This window comes from Nyctibius grandis, chromosome 2 (genome assembly GCF_013368605.1).
Source record: "Nyctibius grandis isolate bNycGra1 chromosome 2, bNycGra1.pri, whole genome shotgun sequence".
Taxonomy (NCBI): domain Eukaryota; kingdom Metazoa; phylum Chordata; class Aves; order Nyctibiiformes; family Nyctibiidae; genus Nyctibius; species Nyctibius grandis.
Window position 1 is genome coordinate 110,025,059 of NC_090659.1, and position 25,256 is coordinate 110,050,314.

At 38.6% G+C, this 25,256-nt stretch overlaps 2 protein-coding genes across 5 annotated transcripts in view; one reads left to right on the forward strand and one right to left on the reverse strand.

The window, feature by feature from the left end:
* AASDHPPT (aminoadipate-semialdehyde dehydrogenase-phosphopantetheinyl transferase) overlaps nt 1-4,672 on the reverse strand; it is a 35,134-nt gene extending 30,462 nt beyond the window's left edge. The window contains exons 1-2 of the mRNA XM_068395275.1: nt 4,452-4,672; nt 3,123-3,348 (exon numbers count right to left, since the gene is read on the reverse strand). Coding sequence (XP_068251376.1) covers nt 3,123-3,348; nt 4,452-4,595 — 370 coding nt within the window. The 5' untranslated portion in view covers nt 4,596-4,672. The remainder of the gene's footprint in view (nt 1-3,122; nt 3,349-4,451) is intronic.
* A 204-nt stretch (nt 4,673-4,876) lies between these two features.
* On the forward strand, nt 4,877-23,367 carry KBTBD3 (kelch repeat and BTB domain containing 3). 4 transcript variants are annotated; one of them, XM_068425373.1, is made up of 4 exons: nt 4,877-5,034; nt 13,102-13,444; nt 14,632-14,879; nt 17,750-23,367. In XM_068425373.1, the coding sequence occupies exons 3-4, from the start codon at nt 14,656-14,658 to the stop codon at nt 19,368-19,370; spliced, it is 1,845 nt and encodes a 614-aa protein (XP_068281474.1). In that variant the 5' UTR covers nt 4,877-5,034; nt 13,102-13,444; nt 14,632-14,655; the 3' UTR covers nt 19,371-23,367. The 4 variants fall into 4 exon arrangements, with proteins under 4 accessions (XP_068281474.1, XP_068281477.1, XP_068281475.1 ...); XM_068425374.1 differs by lacking the exon at nt 4,877-5,034 and adding an exon at nt 5,337-5,906; XM_068425376.1 differs by lacking the exon at nt 13,102-13,444.
* The last annotated feature ends 1,889 nt before the right edge of the window (nt 23,368-25,256 follow it).

Below are 25,256 nucleotides of genomic sequence, written 5' to 3' on the forward strand. Positions count from 1 at the left end.
TCTGTAAAATTCTATCCTTAATATTTCTTATTTGTTGGCTCACTTTCCCACATACAATTACTAAGTTTTCACTACTATCATATTTCTCTTCCAAAACTACAAATCATATTTCCAAGAAGGAAGATGTATGGCCATAAACAAAACCTCTTTAAAATTTGTAACCTGGTATTTTTTTATTTAATTCACAAATATTTATGTAAAGTTACATAATGTGGAAACCAACTGCATGACCAAGTGCTGACACACTTAAGACAGTTATTTCTTATGCATAATGACAAGCATTGAAGTTCCTTTCTCTTCTTATTAAAAGACAGAGAAGAGGTATACAAGCTGTTGACAGCTAAATTACTTCAGGACAGACTATGCTAGCTGTAGAACTTCAGATATTGGAAAGGAAAGCCAGAAATTTTGTAATGACTCATTTTTTACTCCTCTGTGAAGCTTGCCACCGTGAATTCAGATTGGGGATACAGTGACTTGCTCTAATAGCCCCTTTTTCTGTTAATATATACCTAGACCTCTGATGAAAGAGGGAGAGGTGGAGAAAGTAGCCATGGATAAAGGTGGATAAAGGACCCATATGTAGGAATCCTAGCAGGCTGTATCTGTCACTGGCTTGTTTCAAATTGGTCATCTGGATACGTAGTTTTTCAGTATCCATTTATTATATTGCTGTGTACCAACAATATGGGAACATAGCAACCAAAACATCATCGATAGGACGAACTCAAGATAATTTTTTCCTAAATCTAGCCTGCTAAAGTTAACATAACTAAAAGTAAGCAACAATATATACTGACAGCCTAACTTTGATTCCACACCTCTTATGACAGCAGTGACTAGGGACACTGAATGAAGAACTCACTCAGACACAAGGTAAAAGAACCTTAATTTGTTCTGATACTGCCTTCAGAATGAGCAATAGATCAATGAACACTGAGTTATCCACTGTTTCAGCGATTTAACGTGAGGGAAGTGAGAAAGGAAAAGTGAATAAATAAGTAAAAAATACAAGAGAAAGGAAGCAGTAGAGATGAGGGTTTTTTTTTTTAAGTAAAGTCAGCTAATATTGAAGTTAAGAGATATTTTTTCTATTAACTGGAAAAGAACAAAGAATATAATCCCTTACAGAGTTGAAAGCATAATATTCCAAAATGGAGAAGTAATACTAATACAGGTTTCTAAGCCTAAATGTAAAGTTAAAACTCTACTCTTCGCAATTATTTCCTACTTTCAGAAGGAGAGTTTAACATATTTCACAAGATTGTCAGCTGGACATCAGCAATGTGTCTTTAAAATGCCAGCAGAAGATACAAGATATCCCTACCTCTATATATGGCATGTATAAGTAAGTGACTTTCAATTTTTCATTTCCCAAGAAAAGCTTAAAATACAAAGAAGAATGTTTGAATGTTTTGATTTGCTCTATTTACCTGCTGACACAGGAAAGCCTTTTAAAATGAGTAATTAGGGAGTCTTGTCGTAAGGCCTGTGGCAAGTGCAGCCAAAGTGTTTCCAAGGGTACTGGGTCTGGGTGTTAGTTTTTTTCATAACAGCCCATACAGCACTGTGGTTTAGATCTATGCCTAAAACAGTGTTGATGCCACACCAATATTTTATCTACTGTGGCAGTGTTTGCACAGCATTAAGGCCTTCTGTCACTCTGCCTCCCCAGCAAATAGGCTGGCGGTGTGGCAAGACATTGGGAAAAAAAAAATTATGTGGAAAAACTGCTAGCTTTAGTTCATATTACAGAGACTATAATTTAAAATTCTACCCTGGTTAGGCAGGTGGGGCAGCACACACACACACAGCTGGGACATCACATTGCTTTGTTTTGCTTGGGAGAGCTATGAGAAAATCACTGGCCTCGAGCTTAATCTGGTATTTGGGACCTCCATTTCTGCAGTCCTTTCAGGAGTATACCTGTTCCAGTGCAGCCTTATGCACGGACCACAGTTCCTGTCACAAAACACAGAACTGCGCTGGTGTGGAGTCCTCCATGGGCTACAGTGTGGTACCACGTGCTGACCATCATTTTTAGAGTGAGGGTCTACAGAAGGTGGATGTGAGTCACAGAGAACAACTACTTCACTTTGGATTGTAGTAAAGTTTCTGTGCATCTTAGCCAAACATACCAATCCAAAAATGTACACTTGTAATAATCATTAAAAAGGTGTAAAGCGATCAGAAAGAAAGTTATCCAGTCAGGGTTCATTTCAATCTTTACCTTACTACACAAATTATTTTGTAGCATCAATTGCTGGGCAAACTGAAGATTGTGAAGAGAGATTGTCTAGGAACACAGCTATTACTGTCATATCTGACTAAGCACTTGAGAAGGATTCTCAAAAACTAAAATTCCAGTAAATCATAAATACCAGTATATTTCTTCTTTAACCCTGTCATGCATTGATGAACATTTGTGAACTAAATGATCCTCATAAAACTGCATTTAAAAATACACTTTGCTACAATTCAAATTCATAATTTGGGTCCCGAAGTTCACTAATAGTCAGGTTAGCACAACATTTCATACAAATAAACAGGCCAACAACTAAAGTTTGTGAAGTTTAGCCTTTTACCAGAGGCACCTCAAACGTTCCCTCGTGATCCCTTCTCAGTGAGGCTTTCTGCACACTCATAGCAAAACTTCGATGCCAGTTTGCTACAGTATTGGGCCTGGTGCTGACACAACGTCCACACTTATGGGACAAGGGAGTAACTCTCACAGTCACAGGCTATAAAGTTCTCATGGGGATGGATCCCAGTGTCCCTAGTTAGAAAGTTATCCCTGTTTCTACCTAAGAGACAGCAAACCCGTAATTAAAATATCTGCAGATGCCAGTCCTGCCAATACCATACTAGGATTCATGACCTTATTTTTCCAGGATTCTGCTGTTCTAAACTGGGAACAGATCCATATCTGGCATAACAGAAAACCCTAAATAAACGATGAGGAGTGCATTTAACAACAACAAAAAAAGCAAATACACAATACATTCATACACTTTATTCCAAATACACTAGATTTCTAGGACACAGATTGGTTCTTTGGGAAATGTTAAAACGTTCAGCACTTAAACACTACAGAATATGCTCTGGTGACCATAATGTATTACCTGGTAAATTAGTCTTCATAATATCAATGCCAACTTGAAGCTCAGGCTCAGCTGCAAGAACTGCATAATCTCCTTGATGAGAGATGTTGAAGTTGTAATTCGAATAAATACTTAAAACGTTATTTGCCAGGAAAGGTTTTCCTTTTGATGTCCTTTGCAAGTGTATTTCATTCCAAGGTACGCACAACTGTTCTGCAATTAGTTTCCGTATCAGCAGGCGACCAGCCTATGAAATAAAATGGAAGTGATTCATACAGAACTATTATGCTATGTACAAAATATCCGTGGTTCCTAGAAAACCACTTTCTTAAAAAAATGTGGTTTTATTATTGCCAATAGAAAGTAAGTGTACTTTAGCCAAATCAATTATATTTCTCCCTTTTATAAAAGCCTGTGTCAAGTAAATTTAACCGAGTTCACCAGACCCAAGTATACATTTGTTATCACTATTAGCACAAGGACAACACAAGACCCAATAAAAAGCAGTCCCAGCCCAGTAGAATCATACGAAATAGTTCCTTCTCTACCTTATTTACTTAGGATACTTTATTGCACAGATGAATACTTTTTATACCACACTCAAGGGTAAAACTGTCTCAACAGCTTTCCTTTGAGTACATTCAGTTACTTAGGTGCTAAATGAAATACTGAACAGCTAAAAATTATGAATAACTTCTTATGGACGAATTAGCAGAAGGCTGTATTACTGCCACATTGTTATGTGAGATTTAAAACCTGAATTATATAAAACAGCTTTATTCTCTTACACATGACACTGCTGTCTTCGTGTGGTTTCCTCAACTACGCTAATTTTGTCTCCTAACTTGACATCACGACATAAAACTGTTGAAGTCTTTCAGAATAATTAGTAATAGCAGGCTGCAAACATCCCTTTTTGCTCCCAAGTTAAGGCGTAAGTAGAACTGGCAATTAATACTTTGTAACGAGTTTACTTCCCTCAAATGCCCTCGCACGGTGTATTTTCCTACTAGAAGCCACAAGTTCGGACAATACTGAATCCGCACAGACAATCGCGTCCCCAGGCGAAAGGGCCGGTCCCGGGGCCACGAGTGGCGCCAGAGGGGGCTCCTCAGCGGAACGGCCCCCGCCCGCGCCCCCAGGGGCCCTCAGCAGCCTCCGCCATGGCCCCGCGGAGGGGCAGGGCCCCGCCGGCGACAACCGCACTCGCCCGCAGTAGCGGGGAGCGGCGAGACGGCGGGCTCCGGGCAACGCGGTCCTTCGAGGCCCGTCCGCGGGGTAACGCCGCCAGCCCCGAGGGAGGGGAAGGCGCCCCCCGCCGTGCCCCCCCCCCCCCCGGCCAGCATGTACCAAGGCGGCTTTGGCGTCGCGGGCAAAGACAAACTGGCCGATACGGTCCTTCTCCTCGGGCTGCACCAGCCGCGCCGCCAGCAGCCACTCCTGGCGGCGGGGGCGCCAGGCGGCGCAGGGGAAGGCCCAGCGCACGCCTCCCATGGCCCCGCGCTCCCAGCACCGCCCGAGGGCAGCGCCACGCTCAGCCCACCCCCTCCGCCTCAGCGCTACCGTGACCGACCGGCACAACCCACGCATGCGCACCCCGCCCTGGCGGTGGGTGGGAGGGAGGGACCCGCTGTGGAGGTACGCTAGCCAATCCGGTATCAGATTGACCTGTGAGTGACAGGGGAATGCGCCAGGTATGGACTTATCAGGGGAAGGGCGGTGCCTGCGGCTGAGCTACACCGGTGGTGTCGTCAGCGCGCCCAGAGAGGAACCCGCTCTGGAGGATGGGCAGGCTTTTCTCTGGATTGACGGCCGGGAGAACCATTCCGAGTGCGAGAAGCGAGAGAATGACACCGGAAGGAACCAATCTGCTGGCGTTGCTGCTGCGGAGGGTGGGCCAGACTGGTCGGCGAGCTGCTGGTGTTGGCTGCAGGTGGGTGCGCGCTGTTCGGAGGGAGCGCTGAGGGGGTGCTTGGTCTTCGCCGGTTCCAGAGAGGCGGCAGCGCTGGAGAGTGCCACATGCCGCGGCCGGGCCCCGCGGTCGCGCTGTGAGAGGAGGGGAAGCCCTTTGCACCATCCTGCCTGTCCTGTCAGAATTAGCCCTCCCTTAGAATGAACGGGGCCGCCGCAGGGCGCATGCGCGGGTGGGCTGGGCATGCTCAGTAGCGGCGCTGCCGGCGCTGCCCTCCCTCCAGCGGGCGGGGCGGGGGTCATGGCAGCCGTCGCTGAGGCTGGCGGTGAGGGGCTGCAGGGGCGGGCTGGCATTGGTACTAGCAGCTGCAGTGAGCGGGGCGGCAGAACGCTTATGAGTGGCTGATAACTCCAGCCTTGGCAAAAAGAACGTGATTTCTCTGTAGCTTCTGGCCGCCCCCGGCTCTGTGCGAGACAGGGCCGCCTTTATCCCGTTGGGGATAGCGTCCGTTGGGGGCTCTTCGGGGCACCGTTATCCGCTAAGGGCAGCTGACTCCCCCGGTGTCTCTGGCCCCATCGTTGCCGTTAGTACATCCGTGCTCCTGAAGAACCGCCCCGGCCCCTGGCAGAGCTGACACATGCCGGGAGCTGTGGCAGCGGGGGTGGCCTCTGTGCCTTCCCGGGTCTTGCTGCTTTGTACTGACTAGGAGACAGTTGTTCGCACACCAGATGCGCGGTACTGCATCACCCTAGTTTGATTCTGGCTCCTAAAGACTATGTCCAAACAAAAGCCTTTTATACCCAGTGCTCTTTGTTCTGCTAAGAACCATAATGGTTGTCAGAACTGGATTCCCACGTGCCCTCAATTACAGGCCATCTGAAAGTCATCAAAAGGTAATAATTTTGTTTACCCCTTGGTTTTGAAGTTGGGCCATGGGTAAAAATTTGGGGTCTGCTTGAAAATTTATGACCCTTCTTCCTGTTTCTTGCCTTTAGAAATATTTATGCTTTAACCATTCTATATTGACCATGTACAAATGATGCAAAAATATTGAAAATTATATTAGTTCAGGTATTTCTTAGAATCTTTTTTGTTGTTGTTGTTTAGCATTCCCAACTCCCTGTTAATGTGAAAAAGTGCTGTTTCTACACAGACCAGAAAAACTGCTGTCTTTCTGCCTAAAATAAGTCTCAGTTGTAACAGTATAGGTTGGTCTTTGCAAAATATTTTAAACACAGTGTCACGGTTTAAAGCTGGGCTGGCTATTAAACCTGTGGCAGATGCTCTCTGTTAACCCTCCCCCCCCCACCTGAAGGGAAAGGGAAAAGGGAGAGAGACTTATGGGTTGGAAAGTTAAAACAGTTTTAATAAACTATAATAATGAAAAAGAGTATAATAATAATAATAGATATAATCAAATATATACAAAACCAAGATCAAGAGCTTAGAAATCCTCCTCAGGCAGAGTTGCTCCCCCCAGCACAGGCAGAGGGGAAAATGCAGTAGCTCCCCCTGCCATCACACCTGCAGGCTTTTAACTGGAGAATTGGCAAAGCTGGTACCAATCAGTGGGAGAGAGGAGGACCCGTCCCTCCTGGGCCCCACCTCCAGGAGGCAGTGGGTTAGTGATAAATAGGAAAGTGAGAATGACGTGTATGGGATGGAATACCTCGTTGGTCAATCTTGGGTCACCTGCCCTGTCTGCTCCTTCCTGCAGGTGCAACCCCCCTTTGGCTCTTCACTCGTAAGCAGTGAGGAATTTAGCAGTGACCTTGGTTTCTTTAAGACTAATTGGCCTGGTTTGGGCCAAACCAGGACACACAGACGTAACATTTGGGGAAAAAAGTGTTTCAGCAAGGAATCAGTAGTGTAATTCACTTATGTTTAAATATGATTCCCATTTTTCTTCATGACTTAGTCAAGCAAGGGATGTCATACATACTCTCTTACGTATTATTCAAAGACAGAGACAAAGTTAACAGACAGCAGAGGAGGATTTAGCACAGTCAAAAAAACCTCTGGGAAAATGCTATTCACCAATATAAAATTGTAGCTGAGGCTTACATTTCGAGCATTGTATTCTGCACACTTCGAAGAGGAAATTGTGGCCATATCTATATTTAGTTACTGATACGTGATAATACTAATGGAGTGTGGATCTTACCTAGTTCCAAAAATCCCCTCAGGTTTAATTAATAGGTTTGACTTGTCCATGCTTTCTACTTAGAGAGATATAAACATAGCAGTTTTTTTCACTAGTGGATTTATTGATTTTTTTAAAAAATAAGCATCCAGTGTAAGTGCAAACTGAGGTTCAAGATGCACTGTATAATATGGAATATAATTATGAATATATTAAATATAAACCCACATTTTTATTATAAGTAAAACATGCTATGATAATAAGCTATGCTAAATTATTCTATAAGTATGCTCAATATTGCATGTATGTTTTGAAAAAAACAAATATTTTAATGACATACAGAAATGACAGACTACAGAACCCAGTAAAAGCGGTAATTTCATCTTCCAGAATTTGCAGTTATTATTTTTGCTGGAATAAGAAGTACAGCATGGCATTTTAATTCCAATTTTTTTCTGAAAATGAAATTTACAATTCTTTAACTTTTTTTAGCTAAAAAAATAATTTCCAAAGCAACTGAATGAATTTGTGGAATTTAGCTTTAGGATAAAATCCAGTCAGTTTGAGTTCTTCTAAGTGATTATTTTCTTTAAATTAATGGATTCGTGTGTTTGTGAGAGGATATGCAATTAAAGGTCACTGCTTGCAGAGAGGGAATCTTCCACTTTTGGAATGCCTCCAGGAATCAGTGCAATTTCACTGCTTCCTACTGGTACCATGCTGGTTTTTTTTCATGCTGGGTTTTTTTTTTTTCAATCACTTCTAAAGAGCCCAAAGCTTTAAAGTCTCTGTGTCACCTTTCCCTATTAGAATACTGTCTCAACATGTATTATTGATAAATGCCACTTTTGTAAATTAAATGCCTCAGAATGTCACATGCATCTTTTTTGATTGTCTAGAAATGATTGATTGAATATTTTCTCTGAAGTTCAGTTATTTATGAAAAAGCTATGAGACTGAGTTGCATTGAAATTTCAAGACAGGAACCTGGAATTCTGTTACTGTCTGTTTTCAATCTTAGACAGTCAATGACAGTCAAAACAATAATACAATCTAAAAGTACAGAACTTTGTACTTAGTGTTTATAATTTAATTACATTTCACTCCACCTTGTATTTTTAGTCAGCAATTAGAAGTATCACCAGGTCCTTAAGAAACTTCTTCCACTCATAATCATCTTGCTGAACATTAAATTAGGTGTGTTAAATAAGATGTGTAGTGGGGAGTGGTATCTTTAAAAATTGTTAACAAATTACTAATTTCTCCCCCTTTGAATAGATAAGGAGTGAAAATAGCAAAACATCTTGATAGGTGTATAGTATAGAATCATAGAATGGTTTGGGTTGGAAGGGACCTTAAAGATCATCTAGTTCCAACCCCTCTGCCACAGGCAAGGACACCTTTCCACTAGATCAGGTTGCACAAAGCCCCATCCAACCTGGCCTTGAACACTGCCAGGAAGGGGGCAGCCACAGCTTCTCTGGGCAACCTGTTCCAGTGTCTCACTGCCCTCCCAGTAAAGAATTTCTTCCTAATATCTATTCTAAATCTACCCTCTTTCAGTTATAATACTTATGTTAAATATTAGATTTTAAATGCTGACCTTGACCTTATCAAAACTTAAATTAACTGTACAGTTAAATTTTGTATGAAAAAAAAATCTAAAACTTGTCTAGAGAAATGTATAGAATTTCTTTATCTTCATTGGTCTTAATTCTTTCTTCCTCACTACAAAAAGTATGCTGTAAAATACCAGCATTTAAGATTTCTCTTTTTTAAAATCCTGCTATCTAGTAAGATATACTATCGAAGGTGGGAGAAGGCTAAGTGACAAAGGTAATGTTCTCTTGAAGAACAATTTATTTCTCATAAGATATCTGCTGTCACGGTTTAAAGCTGGGCCGGCTATTAAACCTGTGGCAGATGCTCTCTGTTATCCCCCCCCTCCCCCCAAAGGGAAAGGGAAAGGGAAAAGGGAGAGAGACTTCCGGGTTGGAAAGTTAAAACAGTTTTAATAAACTATAATAATGAAAAAGAGTATAATAATAATAATAGAAATAATCAAATATATACAAATATATATACAAAACCAAGATTGAGCTCCCCTGAAGTCAGCCACGTCACCACCGGCACTGCAGGGCAGGCTCCGGGAAGGCCCAGGCTGGGCCTAGCGACGGTCGAGAGCTGGATTCAGGGATGCACGGATCGGGATCGGGGGCAGCAGGAAAACAGACAGAGTCCTCCTTGGACACGGGCCATAGCAGAAAGAGAGCGAGACCCTCGTGATCCCCCCGCTTTAAACTGAGAATGACGTGTATGGGATGGAATACCTTCGTTGGTCAATTTTGGGTCACCTGTCCTGTCTGCTCCCCCCTGCAGCTGCGACCCCCCTTCGGCTCTTCACTCATAAGCAGTGAGGAATTCAGCAGTGACCTTGGTTTCTCTAAGAACAAGTACAGCAAGAGCCTTTCTGCACAACATCCCTACCGGTGCCTCAGCGATAACTACAAACTTCGAGCGTTATCAGCCCTGGAAGCAGACACTGTCTGCAAAACATGCAGTTAGTTTCAGAAAGTGCAGTTACTTAGAGGAGACTTAGCTGAAAGTAAAAATCACTGAAAGGAAAATTGGCCTGGTTTAGGCCAAACCAGGACATCTGCTAAGAACTATTAAGAATTAATATTCTTTTTTTTTATTGGTGAGAGAGTGCTGTAGCACAACTATATTGTGCTTTGAGATAAAGCAGATAGATTGTTTTACAGTTGTTTGTAAATAGCAAAGTAACAAATAAAGGTTGAGTTTAGAGTGTTTTTGCCAGGTGCACTGGTAGAGGAGAGAACATCTACACACAGAATGTTATTTCTACTGTCTGAATGCGTACATGCCTCATGTAAGATTGGTGTCCCTTGTGCTGGGAACAGTCTCTGGCTTCAGTCCCATTACAAGGGTTCGGTCATGTTTATGGTCAGGCAGGCATGGCCTTAACATGCTTTTTCTGACAAACTGCTAACTTATGTATACACATTACTTATGTATACTCAATACTTTCATAAAACAACATCCTCTAGGCTACTACAAAGTCACATATATTTGTATATATATTTTTATTGTACTATTATAAAGTGATCAGAACAGTTTGATGTAAATCTTGTCCAATGTCAATCTGTACCCCGTGTCCTCATCTGGGTATTCATGCTCTATTCTTATTACGTAGGCCCTTGCCCTCCCTTGCTTAATACATTTTCCTCTGTTATTCACTTAGAATTAATTGCACATCTTATACCATTCTCAACGTCATTAGCATATTTAAACATCTGTAGCCACCTTATCCGTCAGTCGCAGCATCTCAGGCTATTTTAACTTTCAGTAAGTGTGTTACGAATATATGTACTTTATATGAGTATGCTCTGATCGATGCTCTGGTGAGAACTACAGTAGATCCTGCGCAAACAAAAGTTCATCTGTGCTCAAAGTTCACTCTGCAGTTCTGTTTGTTTTACTGTTTCAAATCTGGTGGAATGGATGTGAACACCATTTCTAGGAGGCATATTGCAGTGGTTATGATTTTAGTGTACACCTATTGAGATATTCTGAAAATGTCTGTCCTGGATGTTTATGGACTCCTATGTAAGTTTAACAGTATGCTGTGTTTTCAGTCTCTTAGTGTAATATCTAGGATTTAACAAATATCCAGGTTAGTGGGCTTTGTGACAGACCTCAAGAATGCTCTTACCCTCAGAGCTCCTAGGTGGTCCCTTAGTTCATCCACTGCAATGACCAAAATTACCTTACCATCCCCAACCTCCTTCTGTTCAACTGCTGGCTGCTTTGTGGCCATACACAGATGTGGCCATACATGGCAATTCCTTGCAGCTGAACTATCAGGTGTGCAGAATGCCTTACTCCTCAACTGGAGATCTGTACAGATAGCTTTGAGAGGTACGTGTATCTCCCCAAGCATGTATTAGATGGGGTTTACCTTAATAACTTTGAAGTCTGGCCATTACAGTGAAATTTGATACCATGGGCCACTTGTTTGATGTGACTTTCAAGCAGAAAAACAGGGCAAATGTATTAACTTTAAGGTGGTTTGATTTTGGAGGGTTTTTTTAAGAAAACCAGGCTAATAGCTAACCAGGCATTTGTCAGTATAAGATGTGTAAATGTTCAGTATGCGAGCAGAGAAATTTTGTCAAGTGATAGGGTAGCTTGAATTTGGTCTCATCAGAGAACACATGTGATCTCACCACAGGCAATACCCAGTCACATACACCAGTACTCCGGGTTTGATGAGTCACATTACAGGAGATGCTGGAAGCCTGGTTGTGTGACAAGTACCTGGTGGGACAGATGATGGAAGAGGGCTTGTAGTATATAGCCTTTGCCCTTCATGATAAGAAGCTGTATGGCATGCAGCCATATGTTAAAGAACAGAAGTAGGAGATCCCAACTCTAATGAACCTCTACTGGAGTTTGGTTCTTGGTAATCCACATAAAGACAGACTTTGTAACTGGAATCCCGTGCGAGTAAATGGAGCAAATATAAGGAGGCTTGTTGCCCAGCTCTCCTGAACTCCAGACCTACACGATGTATGTCTGCACCCCCTATATTTTCTACCCTTTTGTCAGTAACTTGATCAAATATTTATAAATATAACTATTGATTAATTCATATGGCTTTGTAGAAGAATGCATGAAATATAAATGCTAGTTGGCCTTGTTTAACATACCAAGTTTTAGCTGAATTAAGACATTTTGGAGGGCTCTAAAATCATCAACAGATCCAATAAAGTGGTAAATTAGTAAGAAAATTATCAAATAAAGCAGGAATTGGGTACAAGGGAGATGAGAATTGAATTTTTTAATATTTATTTTTTTAATGGGATGGAGGGGAGGATGAAGTAGGCTAAGCCATAGCACAGTATTCATTAATATCTTCCTTAATGATGGACAAAAACATTAGAGGTACACTGCTGAAATTTGCTTTTAATAAAAAATAAGGAGACACTGCTATTACAGATGAGGATTAGGATGCACTGGATCACCTGAAAATTGGAGTAATGAGACACTGATGACATCTTAACCATAATGCTGTAAACAAATCTGATATCAGTGAAAGAAATGTGAGATCGAACTGGAGTGGATGAAGAGAAAACTGCAAGAAATAATAAGGAAAACAAAAATTCAGTCTTATAAATGGACCTTGGAAAGTTTGACAATTGTTCATTCTACTAAAAGTTGAGAGAGGCTATCAACACTCTTTATAATTGTGAATGAATAAATATACTAGAAAAATTAAGTCAAATGACAATTTTGACAGAAGAACAAATATATGTAAGCATTAATAATTTGTGTAATTAAAAGAAGGTTTACAGTCCTGGCACCAATGTACTGGGATACTCTTCCTGTGGAAATAGTGGCGGTAAAAGAAAACTTTCTGAAACATACGATTGCTTTTGTGAAAGTGATGATATGATATCTTTGCCTAAAATAGCAGAGACGGACTTGATGACACTAGATGTTTCTGTGTTCGTTATACAAGGATGAATATTACTGAAATTGGTAATTTTACCTACAGAAAGCAAGTAGCAGGTTGGAGCTTGCTATAGAAATTGTGTGTAAAAGGAGAAACACGTCTACTATCTATTATCAATTCCAGAATTTTGTGAAAATGTTTAAATTTCCCTTAGAAGAAGTGTTACTTTACATGATGCCAACCTTGAAATTCACTTTTTTTTTAAGTTTCATTCAAATGTGGGAAACTTACTGAAACAACTCTGCTTTTGAAGATTCAGTCCTTTGAGGAACAGGCTTTTAAGTTCATAAGAAAAGGGTATTCTAGAGAATTCTGACATACAAAAAAGCTTTGATTTATGGAAGTTGGGGTTTATGAGGCCATACATTATCAGAATAAATGGTGGTCTTGTTCTTCTGTATTTTCCTAGTTCCTCAGGCTTAGAATGGAAAGAGTGAATACGTGAGATTGGCCATGGAAAGGAGAAGATGCCTGCTCCAAGGGTGCCAGTGCTGGCAGCAAGATCAATGGATCTCTTCTATTCCAGGAGACATGGAGGTCTTTTTGTGGTTGGAGCTACCTGACTAGAAAAAAGTATAGATCAGTCTGCTATGAAAGTACCTCCCATGAAGAAGACTGCCTGATGGCTTAGTTTGCTCTGAATGTATCACATTATCAGATAAGCCTTTTCATGAAATTAAAAACCAAAACCAATATTTTTCTGCTTTCCTGGTTTGGCTTGGAATTTTTTATCCCCTTCTTTGTCAATTCAGGTGGGCCATTGTCTGTTGCTAGTTTTAACTGGAATTGTGGAAGCAGAATCCTGCATTAGAAAAACCTTGGAATGTTTCCTTAAGCTTTAAAATAGGCAAGCTTGACTCAAATTAGCAGTAAGGGCAGTTTATGCATCTGTAGCAGTATAAATAGCACTTTCAATAGGTGTCAATAAAATATGCTCATGTTTAAAGTTTATGTTGTCAAAGTGGAGTAAAATATTTTTAATGTAAAAAATAGTGAAGCCCAACTTACCATACAAACAGTGCACTTCAGTATAGGCATTTTCACCAGAAAAATCTGGCTGCTGCAAGGGAGATTTCACTGTCTTAAATTTAAATCAGTTCTGTAGCCAGTTAATTTACGCCACTGTAAATGATGCTTACAGTGTTCAGCATAAGCTGTAAGCAAACATACAGCTTCACAGCAAGACTAGAGGTACAAGATAAAATCAGCATCAATTGACTAAACACTCAAAGCTGCACTGTCGCCAAACAAACTGTCTCTAAATGACCCCATTTGGTAAGCCCTAGCAATCCTGTGGTTAGGCCAGGCTGTTGGTGTTTGTATTCTCTTATTTTAGTCTGGAATGCCTAATGGGAATCCACTTAGAAAGTAATCTAGTAGCCTGTATCTCCTTTCCACTGTAAGCTGTAGAAAGACCATTGGTCTGCTTTGAGTTTGGGGGTTTGTATTACACAGCTGAGCCTTTTGGAATCTAAAAATACATAACCAAGTTTTCCTCTTCCATCTTAATTTTACATCAAATTGTAAGAGTTTGGGGTTTTTTGAGGGTAAGCCTAGGACTAGTCTTTCTATTTTATTTTAATTTTTTATTATTTATTTTAATGACCATTACAAATTTTAACACACTCCTTGATGTGCTTCCTGTGGACTTTATTGAAAAAATTCCTACAGGTGGGTAGTATTTGTAGAGTTGTTCTTTGATATGTCAGATATTTTACTTTTCAAAGTATGCTATGTGTACATATTTTGCAAAGTAGAATTATTATTATCAAATTAAATTCAGTGTAAAAGTCACTTATAACACAAATGTAGAACTCTGCATAGGACTTACAAACCAAATTCAATGCTGGGAATTTTTTTGTTTGTTTAATGGTACAATGATTTTTTTTTTTTTTAAATAGTAAGACTGTAGAATCAATTAATTATTTTTCCATTTCAGTTTCAGGAATAGACTGAAGAAACCATGGCCAATCAACGGGATTACATTAGCAGACCTATTTGCAATGGAATTTCTGTTCCTGAAAATAAAATCAATTCCTTAGTGGCTGAAGGTCATGGACAACAAATTCTAAAAGTACTACAAAAGTTCAGAGAACAAAATATATTTTTTGACTTTAAAATTCTTGTGAAAGATGAAATAATTCCTTGTCATCGTTGTGTACTTGCAGCGTGCAGTGACTTTTTCAGGTAAACCTAATTTTGGCATGAGTTTGCAGGATATGGATTGTAAGTTCTCTGGGAAGGAGGGAAGGAATATAATTACAAAAATTAAAAAATAAGTCATCACAATTTACATATGTCTGCAGAGTTTTGAGCAAACTGTTCAAACATCATACTAAGGATAGCAAAAAAAAAAACCAAACCCAAACCAAAACTACAGTCTTAGATGCCTAACCATACCCCAAATACACTTGTTTGTATTTCCAAAGTGACATGAGGACTCTATGAATTTGAGATTCAGACAGCAGCCTATACTCTGAAATACAAATGTCAAACCGTAAGTGCATGGTTCTGCTGTTAGGTAGAATTGACACAAGTTGTGTATCTTTAAGACTTATCTGTTGCCTGTATCTGTACTTAAAGGTCTGCAAGGGTATTGTTTGTTTTTGTATGGGACAGTCTATATACTTTGACACATTTATGTTGTGAAACATAGAAGGTTGATTACAAATACATCTTGCATTGAGCAGTTGTGGATAAATTGTACATGGTTTTGGAATGGGGCTGGATTTTGTTTCTCTAAGATGAGTGGTCAGTATAGTAGAGTTTGTCTTCAGAGGTATTTAAACATATATTTTTTCTAAACTACAGTTCTCGGCCTTTCAGCATGAAATGGATCTGTGATCTTCCTTCTGGTGCTTAAAGCTATGCATTCTTAAGGGACAGACAGATCATTCACATACAGGATACTAATTTATGAAGAATCTTTCTAACTTTTTTATTAGTAAGGCTCAAACTTGCAATTCCACACTGAGAGTCTGTTTACAAATACACTCTTTAGTAAAACACAAAGCTAAGACACTCTAAAAATGAAAAAATGGGCTCCTGGAAATGAGTATATGAGCTTGATTCAGTTGCCCATACATAGGTGACAAGTGTTATTTTCAAATGGCTGGGAGTATCCTATGGTTTGTGGAAGTCTGTCATATATGACAGAGGACATAGGCTAGATGTGTTCTTAGGACTACTGAAAAAAGAAGAAATGCAGGTGAAATAAGCTCTTTCTCCACTGTAGCAGCAGCTTTGTTTTCTTTCTGACACACAAAACTACTTGCATTTCAAGTGTTTACTGCTTGACAGCATAGACATGCTCTGGTAGAAAGGAATATTAGGATGAAATAGCTTCCAGTGGTAATTTTAGAACTGAAATTATGCACATGGTAACATATGTGGCCTTTTCACTACCTACACTACTACCTGTCTATGATACAGGCTCTTCAGGTTAAAATTTGCTAGGAGAGACCTCTCCCTGTGTGTAACAGTTGATAACAGCAGCCATCAAATTTGTAAGTTGTCCTGGAATGCAAGGGCTGTTTATTACCTTCAGGGAATAAAAAGTACCTAGGTCTGCTACATAAATTTTAAAATGAAACACCTTTTGTCTTCCTTGGCCTTTGGAGTTCTCTTAGTTTTGGTTTCATTGTGTAAAACAAAGATTCAGCAACATTTTGCTCCCGACTTGTTAGTTTTCAGAATCACAGCCTTTGCCTAGATTGCTCTCCTTCTACTAGTATTTTTCCGCTGCTATTTTATTCTGTAATTTAGAGATTTGTATCACAGCTCTTGGGTTAATGAGGAAAGGATTGTAAGGATCGTCATTTAGTATGCAGAAAGGTCTTTGAGACATAAGTGTCTTACTCTAATTTTATGTTCTTGTTCAGGAGGTCAGACAAGTTCCTGCTTTACCTGATGTTCACTTCCCACAGAGTATGCTATACACAGTGATTTTTTTTCTCTCTTTGGCTTCATAAAAGTATGGGATTTTAAAAATCCCATACTATAAAGATACTAATTGTATAACTGAACTATGATATAATACTCTGTTTTTAACAGAAACGATCTATGATATATTAATAATCCAGATTATATACTTAGTATTTGATAATTTATCTAAATCTTTCTCCACTATCACCTTTTGTCAAATTTAGAAGCTATTGCTATCACAGCCTGATGCTTAGGCTCTGGGAGGGCAGGACAAGTAATGTTGCAGCACTATTCTGTTGCCAGCACTTACTGGCTTGAAAAACCTTAATTATTTTATCTTGGTATGTCAGATTGTGTGAAATACTTACATGTTATTATATACTTAGTAATAAAGTAGTCAAAATATGAATAAAATTTGCACAAAGCTACTGATTAATAATGTTTGTCCCACGATTTCAACCATCGTCTTTGTATTCAGTCACAATCTACTTTCTGCACGTTTCATTGTATTATCCAATCCTATGTCAAAATGTCATTTTTTCTGACATCTGTCTATACCCATACATCTATCTGTCAACTCTAAAGCAAGAATTAAGTTTCCTCATATTTTTTTCTTCTCATTCACCCCTCACCTACTTTTATTACAGGAATGCACTCATCATCCATCCTGCCATTTGCTCAGCCTGCAATTTGGAAGGCCTTTTTTCACCTAATTTTCTATATTCATCCACAGTGCATGACCTAAATTATGGAGCTTTTTTACTATATATTTCTTAAATCAGCCTTTCTTTCTCAAGATGTTGAAACTGATGCTGCCTCTAACAGTTTCACTTTTTCTTGCACATTGAGAGCTGTAGTCTTCATCTCTTTCTGTGAAAATCCATATAAAACACAGGTGCTGCTATCATTTTTATGAGCCATCACTTTGAATATGTTCTTATCACCACTCCTTTTTTTTTTTCAACCATATCAAGCAAATGGATTGTTCTTATGAGAACCTCCACATTTTAGATCTATACAGCCTGCCCACCTTATTATATGCTCCTGATTGTCTCCTTCCTCTCACATCAGTGTCCTCTGCTGTTTGCTAGATCTTTTAATTTGTGCGTATATCTTCTATATTTTATTCACAGAGCCATGTTTGAAGTTAATATGAAAGAACGAGATGATGGCAATGTTACTATTAGTAATCTATCGCCCAAGGCAGTGAAAGCTTTTCTTGATTACGCTTACACAGGAAAAACAGAGATAACAAATGATAATGTGGAAATGCTCTTCCAACTGTCGTCATTTCTTCAAGTTTCACTCCTTTCCAAAGCTTGCAGTGACTTTCTAATAAAAAGTATTGATCTTGTGAATTGCTTACAGTTGCTTTCTCTATCAGAAAGTTATGGTTCCGTCCGCTTATTTGATCATGCACTAGATTTTGTACAGCACCACTTTTCCTTGCTACTCAGATCAAGTGATTTTTTGGAGATGAATTTTGAGATACTACAAAAATGTCTCGAGGCTGACGAACTGAATGTCCCTGAGGAAGAATCAGTGTTGAAAGCTGTCCTTCAGTGGACCAAACATAACTTAGACACACGACAGAAATATCTGCCTAATTTGATTAAAAAAGTGAGACTGCACCAGTTACCTGAAAAGACTTTGCAGGACTTTCTACATTCTGAAGAACACTTACTTAAGACTGCTAATTGCTCAGTAATAATAAATGATGCAGTTAAAAGTGTGCAAAACTTTAGTGGACTATTTCCAGATGCACGTCCTTCGACCACAGAAAAATATATATTTGTTCATAAAACTGATGAAGATGGAGAAAACAGACATACATTCTGCTACAACATCAAAACAGATAAATGGAAAGAACTACCACATACGCACATGATTGATCTTCCAGGGTCAAGTTTATCTAGCTACGGAGAAAAAATATTTATAACTGGAGGATGCAAAGGGAATTGTTACAGGACTGTCAGGCTTCATATTGCTGAACCGTTTCATGATGCCACTGACCAAACCTGGTGCTACTGTCCACTCAGCAATGAATTCTCCATAGTGTCAGCTATGAAAAAACCAAGGACAATGCACACATCTGTTGTAACCTTAAATCAGCTGTTCGTAATAGGTGGGAAGACCAGAGGAGCTCAAGAAACCCGAAGTCTTTTGGATGTAGAATCCTATAATCCTCTTTCCAAAGACTGGAAATCTGTAAGCCAATTACCAAGAGGTATCTACTATCCAGAAGCAAGTGCATGTCAAAATATAATTTACGTCCTTGGCTCAGAAGTAGAGATTACTGATGCCTTTAATCCTTCTCTTGACTGTTTCTTTAAGTATAATGCTATGACTGATCAGTGGTCTGAGCTTGTAGCAGAATTTGGGCAATTTTTCCATGCAACTCTAATCAAAGCTGTTCCAGTGAACTGTACGTTGTACATATGTGATCTCTCCACCTACAAGGTCTACAGTTTTTGCCCAGAAACCTGTGTTTGGAAAGGGGAAGGATCTTTTGAATGCGCTGGCTTTAATGCAGGGGCAGTTGGGACAGAAGACAAAATTTATATATTAGGTGGTGATTATGCTCCAGAAGAAATCACAGATGAAGTTCAAGTCTACCACAGTAGTAGGTCTGAGTGGGAAGAAGTTTCACCAATGCCAAGAGCCTTAACTGAGTTTTACTGTCAGGTCATTCAGTTTAATAAATATAGGGACCCCTGGTCATCTGTACTGACAATTTGCTCTGGAGAATTTTGAAACTCCTGAGTCAAAAGAATCTATTTAAATGCACAAGTTTTAGAACAGATTTTTAGGTATTAATTTACAGACAGAAAAATATGTACTGTTCTGTTTAAATCTTCGGTTTAAATTCTATGCTATAGAATTGCTTTTGGAAGAGTCCATTAAATTGTCATTCATGCTAGTCATTATATAGAAAGTACTACCTACTTTTATATGCAAGTCTTCTCTGTAGTTATCTGAATAATTTTCAAAATGATATTACTTTTCAAAAAAGCATAGTCATGAGGAATTAATTGTGTAATATGTGCCATTATTTCTGTAGTATTCGCGGTTGTCCCAGTAGACAAATTGCTGAATGAGAAAACTGACTGTGATACTGTTTCCCCTATGTAACTGAAGTTTAAAAGAAATCTACATTAGTGTTGTTTTATTATATTCATAAACCTGTAAGGGGAATACATTGACAGCTTTATCTTATTAGAATGACCTTAGCAAGGGCAAGAGCCAAAGTGACCTTCACAGCATTAAAACCAGGTATCTAACTTGAAGAGACTGATAATTCCTATCATCTTACTTCAGCTCTTCAGTTTTACCAGTTTTTCTCCATCCTCGTGCCTTAGTAGTAGCTGTACTTTCTGTTTTCATCCCATTACCTCTGGCCAGATAAACTTTGATAACAAAGTGCAGGGTGGGGAAGATTTCTACAGGGTGGATGATTCATGTGGTATCTTTGCTTCAGTCATGCCGTTAACTAAAGAAAAAACACTTCAGGATGTTTTCTAACAGAAGTCTTCCATCTCTGGAAGTCTCCAGTGCTGTCTACTAAGCGGCCACTAGGCTGTTTACAGCAGCAAGCTGTAAAATGAATTTTAGTTGTTGCTTCGGTTAACTGCGGGAGAAGTTCGTATCTTGTCATACATCAAATACAAAGTTACAAAAATAAATCCCCATATTTAAAGCCAAAGTAAATAGTATTTCTGAAGTAAAAGAATTAATTTTTAAACATCTGTGGTGGTTTGAATGAATTAAAACACTTTCATCTTGTACATCATGGTAATTTTAAGTGTTAAAATATTACACGGTAAACGCTACACAATGTATTGCTTGATAAACTTTAAGTAGTCATCTATTATAATGTTAAAAATGTAATGGACTTTTAGTATTAATATTAGTCTAGGCATACTAGTGTGGAGTATGTGGAGTAAATTTGATCTCATGCATACAAAGTGTCTGACAGAAAGACACTGAAATTTGCTAGGTTTCATAAATTCATGTGTAATTTTCCACAGCCTGAGAATTTTCTTTCTTTCCAGCTATTTGAATAAGACCTTGGGAGCCCTTGTGTTCCATGTAAGTATCATTTAAGCAGTAAGGTTGTCCTGTGTGAGACAGAATGGTTCTAAATATCTAAGCACATCTTTTCCAAGCAGTTTAAAAATGAACAAAATTTAGTGAGGTGTCGAAAACATCTTTCATGCGGCTTGAGACAACCGCGGTAAGTTCATTATCACATCACTACTGCCTGTATTTTTTGCAAAACTCAAGCTCAATAGTAATGCTTAGAGTTTAATATTGCCTAGCAACGTAGTTCTGTTTTAAACAGTAAACAATGGAAAGCTCAAATTCTGTGATTGACTCTAATTTGTTATCAGATACCTTTATAAATTTAGATAACATTTATCATAAATATTTTCATAAGGATATAAATGAAAATTATGCACATTTGGAGAACATTATAATAGAGTGGAACCCTCCCACTCAATAATTCATTTGTATTAAGATGCGAATGAGTTCTGTAGAAGTAAATAGCTTGTTACTATAGTATTTCAGGCAACTTCCACATTCATTTTTCTCTTTTCATAGTGAGTCTCCAAATCACATTATAACTACACTTAGCCAGGTAACCTTTACAATCACCATACTGAAAAGCAAGCATTTTTATATTGGAACACAACTAGTTTTTGTTAGTGCAAAGCAAATGTATTGAATAGTTTAGGAGAGCTGTAGAATACTATTCCTGCTTACTGAAACAGCAGGAGAAAAATAAATAGACATATAGGAGAAGAGCAGTTTTAGCATTAATAAGGCTACTCATGGTAGCATAGAGAATTTATTAATCATTAATTATTGCAACTTGTCAACTTCATCGGAAATACAAGGCCCAATTCTCCTCTGCTTGTGTTTTTGTGTTGTTTTTATACCCAAGTAATGAGTACACAATTTATGCAATGAGGAAAGTAGCATATTATGCCCATAGTACATGGGTATAAATAGCTATGCAAATTGGAAGAGACTAGAGAATTGCGAGGTTTTTTTAATTGCCACTTTCACAACCAAATTGCTGGGCCGCATAAACAGCAAGTGAGTTGGTAATTCAGGTGATGCTCTTTCCTCTAAGTTTTTCCTTACAGCAAGTTTTTTGGCAATTTTCCATCCAGCTACTTGCTATATGTATAAGCCTCTGGCATATGACATCAGATAGAGCAATGACATATGTGCTAAATTACTTGTTATTAGTATATATAGTGTAAACTGAAGCTTAATTTGGAAAATAGACATGCTTCTTTAATATTGTATGCTACATTTGCACAGGAACTAATGTCAGTTCCCAGTTTGACAAATCATTCACGGATTTCAAATGGAGTTCATCTCTTACTCAGTGATCAGGAAATCAAAGGCAGCCAAGTGGTATGCCACCATAGACATTGCTAATGCATTTTTCTCTATTCCTTTGGCACCAAAGTGCAGGCCACAGTTTGCTTTTACCTGGAGAGGTAAGCCTGTATTACAACTCTCACAGGGGAAAAAGGTCATTTGCCACAATTCCACATACAGAGAGTTAAATCTAATAGCAGAATTGAGTGCAGAAACAGCTGTGTTAGAAAGTCACGGCTAAAAACAAGGCTTTATGATAGAATTAAGGGCCTATGTTCCAAATCCTGTAATTAATCGCTGATGATGTAAGAAATCTCAGTGAAGTCAACTACACTACTCAGAAGAATATGGATTACTTGCATGAGTAACTGCTGTAGGTCTGGATCAAACAGATTTTTCAGTCTACTTTACACAGCTGTTATGCAATTTTAAAAAAGTCACAAAATTAGTACGAAGTGAGATTTTCTACATCTTTTCTGACTTTTCAAAGCTCACAGTACTTTATGGAAAAGTACCGTTGGCCAAACCTCTAAAAATAGTCGACGACTAGATTAATGATTACCTACGTTCTCACTGAAATATAGCAAGATGTTTAAAACATACAAATTGCATGTAAAGTTATAATCTACTATTTGCACTTAAACAATGTAACCAAAACATTTCTACTAGTATTGTATTATATGTCACAGAATACATTATAAGCATGGCCAGTATAAGATACATGAAGATAATATGTATTGTATGTGGGATTTGAATATCCAGTAATGACTATTTTGGATAATCTTAATTTTTAAAGAATGCTACCAAAACATTATGGCACTTTGGTAATGTCATCATACTGGTTTAGTTGTTATAATAAATAGCAATTATGCAGGTGTTTATATTGATTATGTTTGCACAGACCTGATGATTACTGTATTATTTATGTACTAATGAATTTATTTTCTATATTCTAAATACCTTCGTAGTAAGTCAGTTTACTGCTGTTAAAAATTCATTATATCCACAACATGGAGTAGATTTACTGGGTCAGATTTATTTCTGGTATTACTCCATGAAGAAAGCTGTATACCTCCTCTGATGAGTAGTAGGTGGTTGGTAAGGTGTAGGCTATAGAATGTGCTGTCTGCAGTTCGTAATGTGGAGTCCAATTTTAGATGTTTCTGTTTGTAGTGACCAACAGGAGGCAGCATAAGATCTATTTTAATTAAAAGAGACCGAAAGCAGGGATAGATTTGACAATATTTATAGCTGAACATTATACTCAATTTACTTTTTTCCCTTCTAACATCTAACAAAGCGTAGAGATCAGTAACATTTTGCTGCTGCCTGGGCTCTGCTGATATGTGGAAAGTATGATACTACATGTTTGCCGAGATGTTCATTCTTTTGTGAAATAAAAGCACCGAGCAACTGAATCCTCCTCAGGTCTGATTTTTTTCAGTGAGTTTCAAAATACAGAGAATGTTCAGTGTTTCTAATGAGGTTAACTACTTTTTTTTTCTTTCTTTTTTCAATTAGAGAACATTATGAATGTTAGATTATAACCCAGAATGCAGTTAGCATGCATGAAAACTGCAGTGAGAGGGGTTTTTTTACTTATCCTTGGTCCTTGTATTTGTATATCCTTTGTATATCAAATTGCTGCTCCCACGCTAAATTTGATTTAGTCTGCTGAAAAGTTGTAAGCTTACCATTGTAAAGTACTCATTTAAATTGGTATCTTCTTTATTGGAGCCATCTATCTCAGATTGATATATGGGTTTTTTTACCAGTTTAAGTATTGCAAATGTTTAGGTATTTATTTTGACTGAAGTGGGCTTCCGTACTACTTAGAAGTGACTTTAAATAAAAGGAGATAGAAGCTACTTAGTCTAAAATTCGTGTGCAAAGGGTGCAGAAATGGCATTAATACAAAGTGAGGGAGCCCTGTGTTGTCTTGTATTCTTCCAGAACTTACTTACAATTCTGTGACCTTCAGACCTCTGCATAGATGAAACAGTTACAGTGATAAAAATTAACTTTCCAACACTCAAAGTCCTTTGCCCCACTGCTAGCAAAACCTATTTGGAGATGTGTAGAAAGCGTTCCAACATCGTTCATGGTGTTAAAAGCTTATATTGAACAAGGAAGGGATTCACAGACCAAATTTGAGAGCTGTAGTTGTGTAACCCTGTGCATAATCAGAAGGAATTTGTGTATGTGTGTTCTACAGATCCAGGGAATTCACCACAGACTTGCAGAGTCTGTATCTGAAGTAGACTGTATGGTGAGTCTTTTCTCATTGTGATCAAAAGCAAGGAAGCAGAGTCTGGATTTAATGCATAAATGACATGTAATTATTACACATAAATTACACGTAAATTCAAGACAGTTTGCATGAATGAAGGCAGTCCAAGGATTTTTGCTGGAGGAAGCTGGTATATACCAAGATTCTTCACCTGTGATTAATAGCCTCTGTAGTAGTGGAATAACAATAGGGGGAGAAAGTAGAGCTATTTAGAATTATGTGCACAGCTACCCTAGGAAATCATATGCTTCCTAGTTCAAATTATTCTAATGGACACTAATCATATTTAGTGTTTTCGTGCTTCACAATAAAAGGATACTCAGTGAGCTACAATTAGCACTAATTATTTTTGCAGACTGGCAGAGGTTCAGACTGTTAATGACTTTCTATCATTTTTCCACCTACTTTCACCTGAATCTAGTTTGAACTAGCTTGCAAGACCTTTAGGGCACGCTTGTATTTTATTTCTGAGCACTGCCAAAATACTTGTAATAATGTAAATTGAAGCCTAGTTCATACACAGGCCTTAGTAGGAAATATCCCTGTATAATATATCGCCAGCAATCTCACACCATCTTGCTACCCTACTCCTTACTATTATTCTTCTTAAATTTTTATGACATTCCATACACAATGGGCAAGTACGGCACCTAAACTATTGTTACCTGTAAGTAAGCTGATAATTCATAGCCTTTCCATGTTTAGTTTCTATAAATATTTTCAGGAAGTTCACTGCCAGAGTTGTTGACTGAAACTGGAAAATACCATTTTAAAGGAGATTTGTAGTTTCATCGTCACAATTATAATCACTAGAAGCTGTATTAATCAAATAACCTATCCATCCAGTGGAAATGCTTAAGTCCAAATACTGAATACAGCCCAGAATGTGGATTTGAAAGGATCAAGCAAGTAACTGTAAATAAATACGCAGAATAATACATGCATGCATCAAGTTA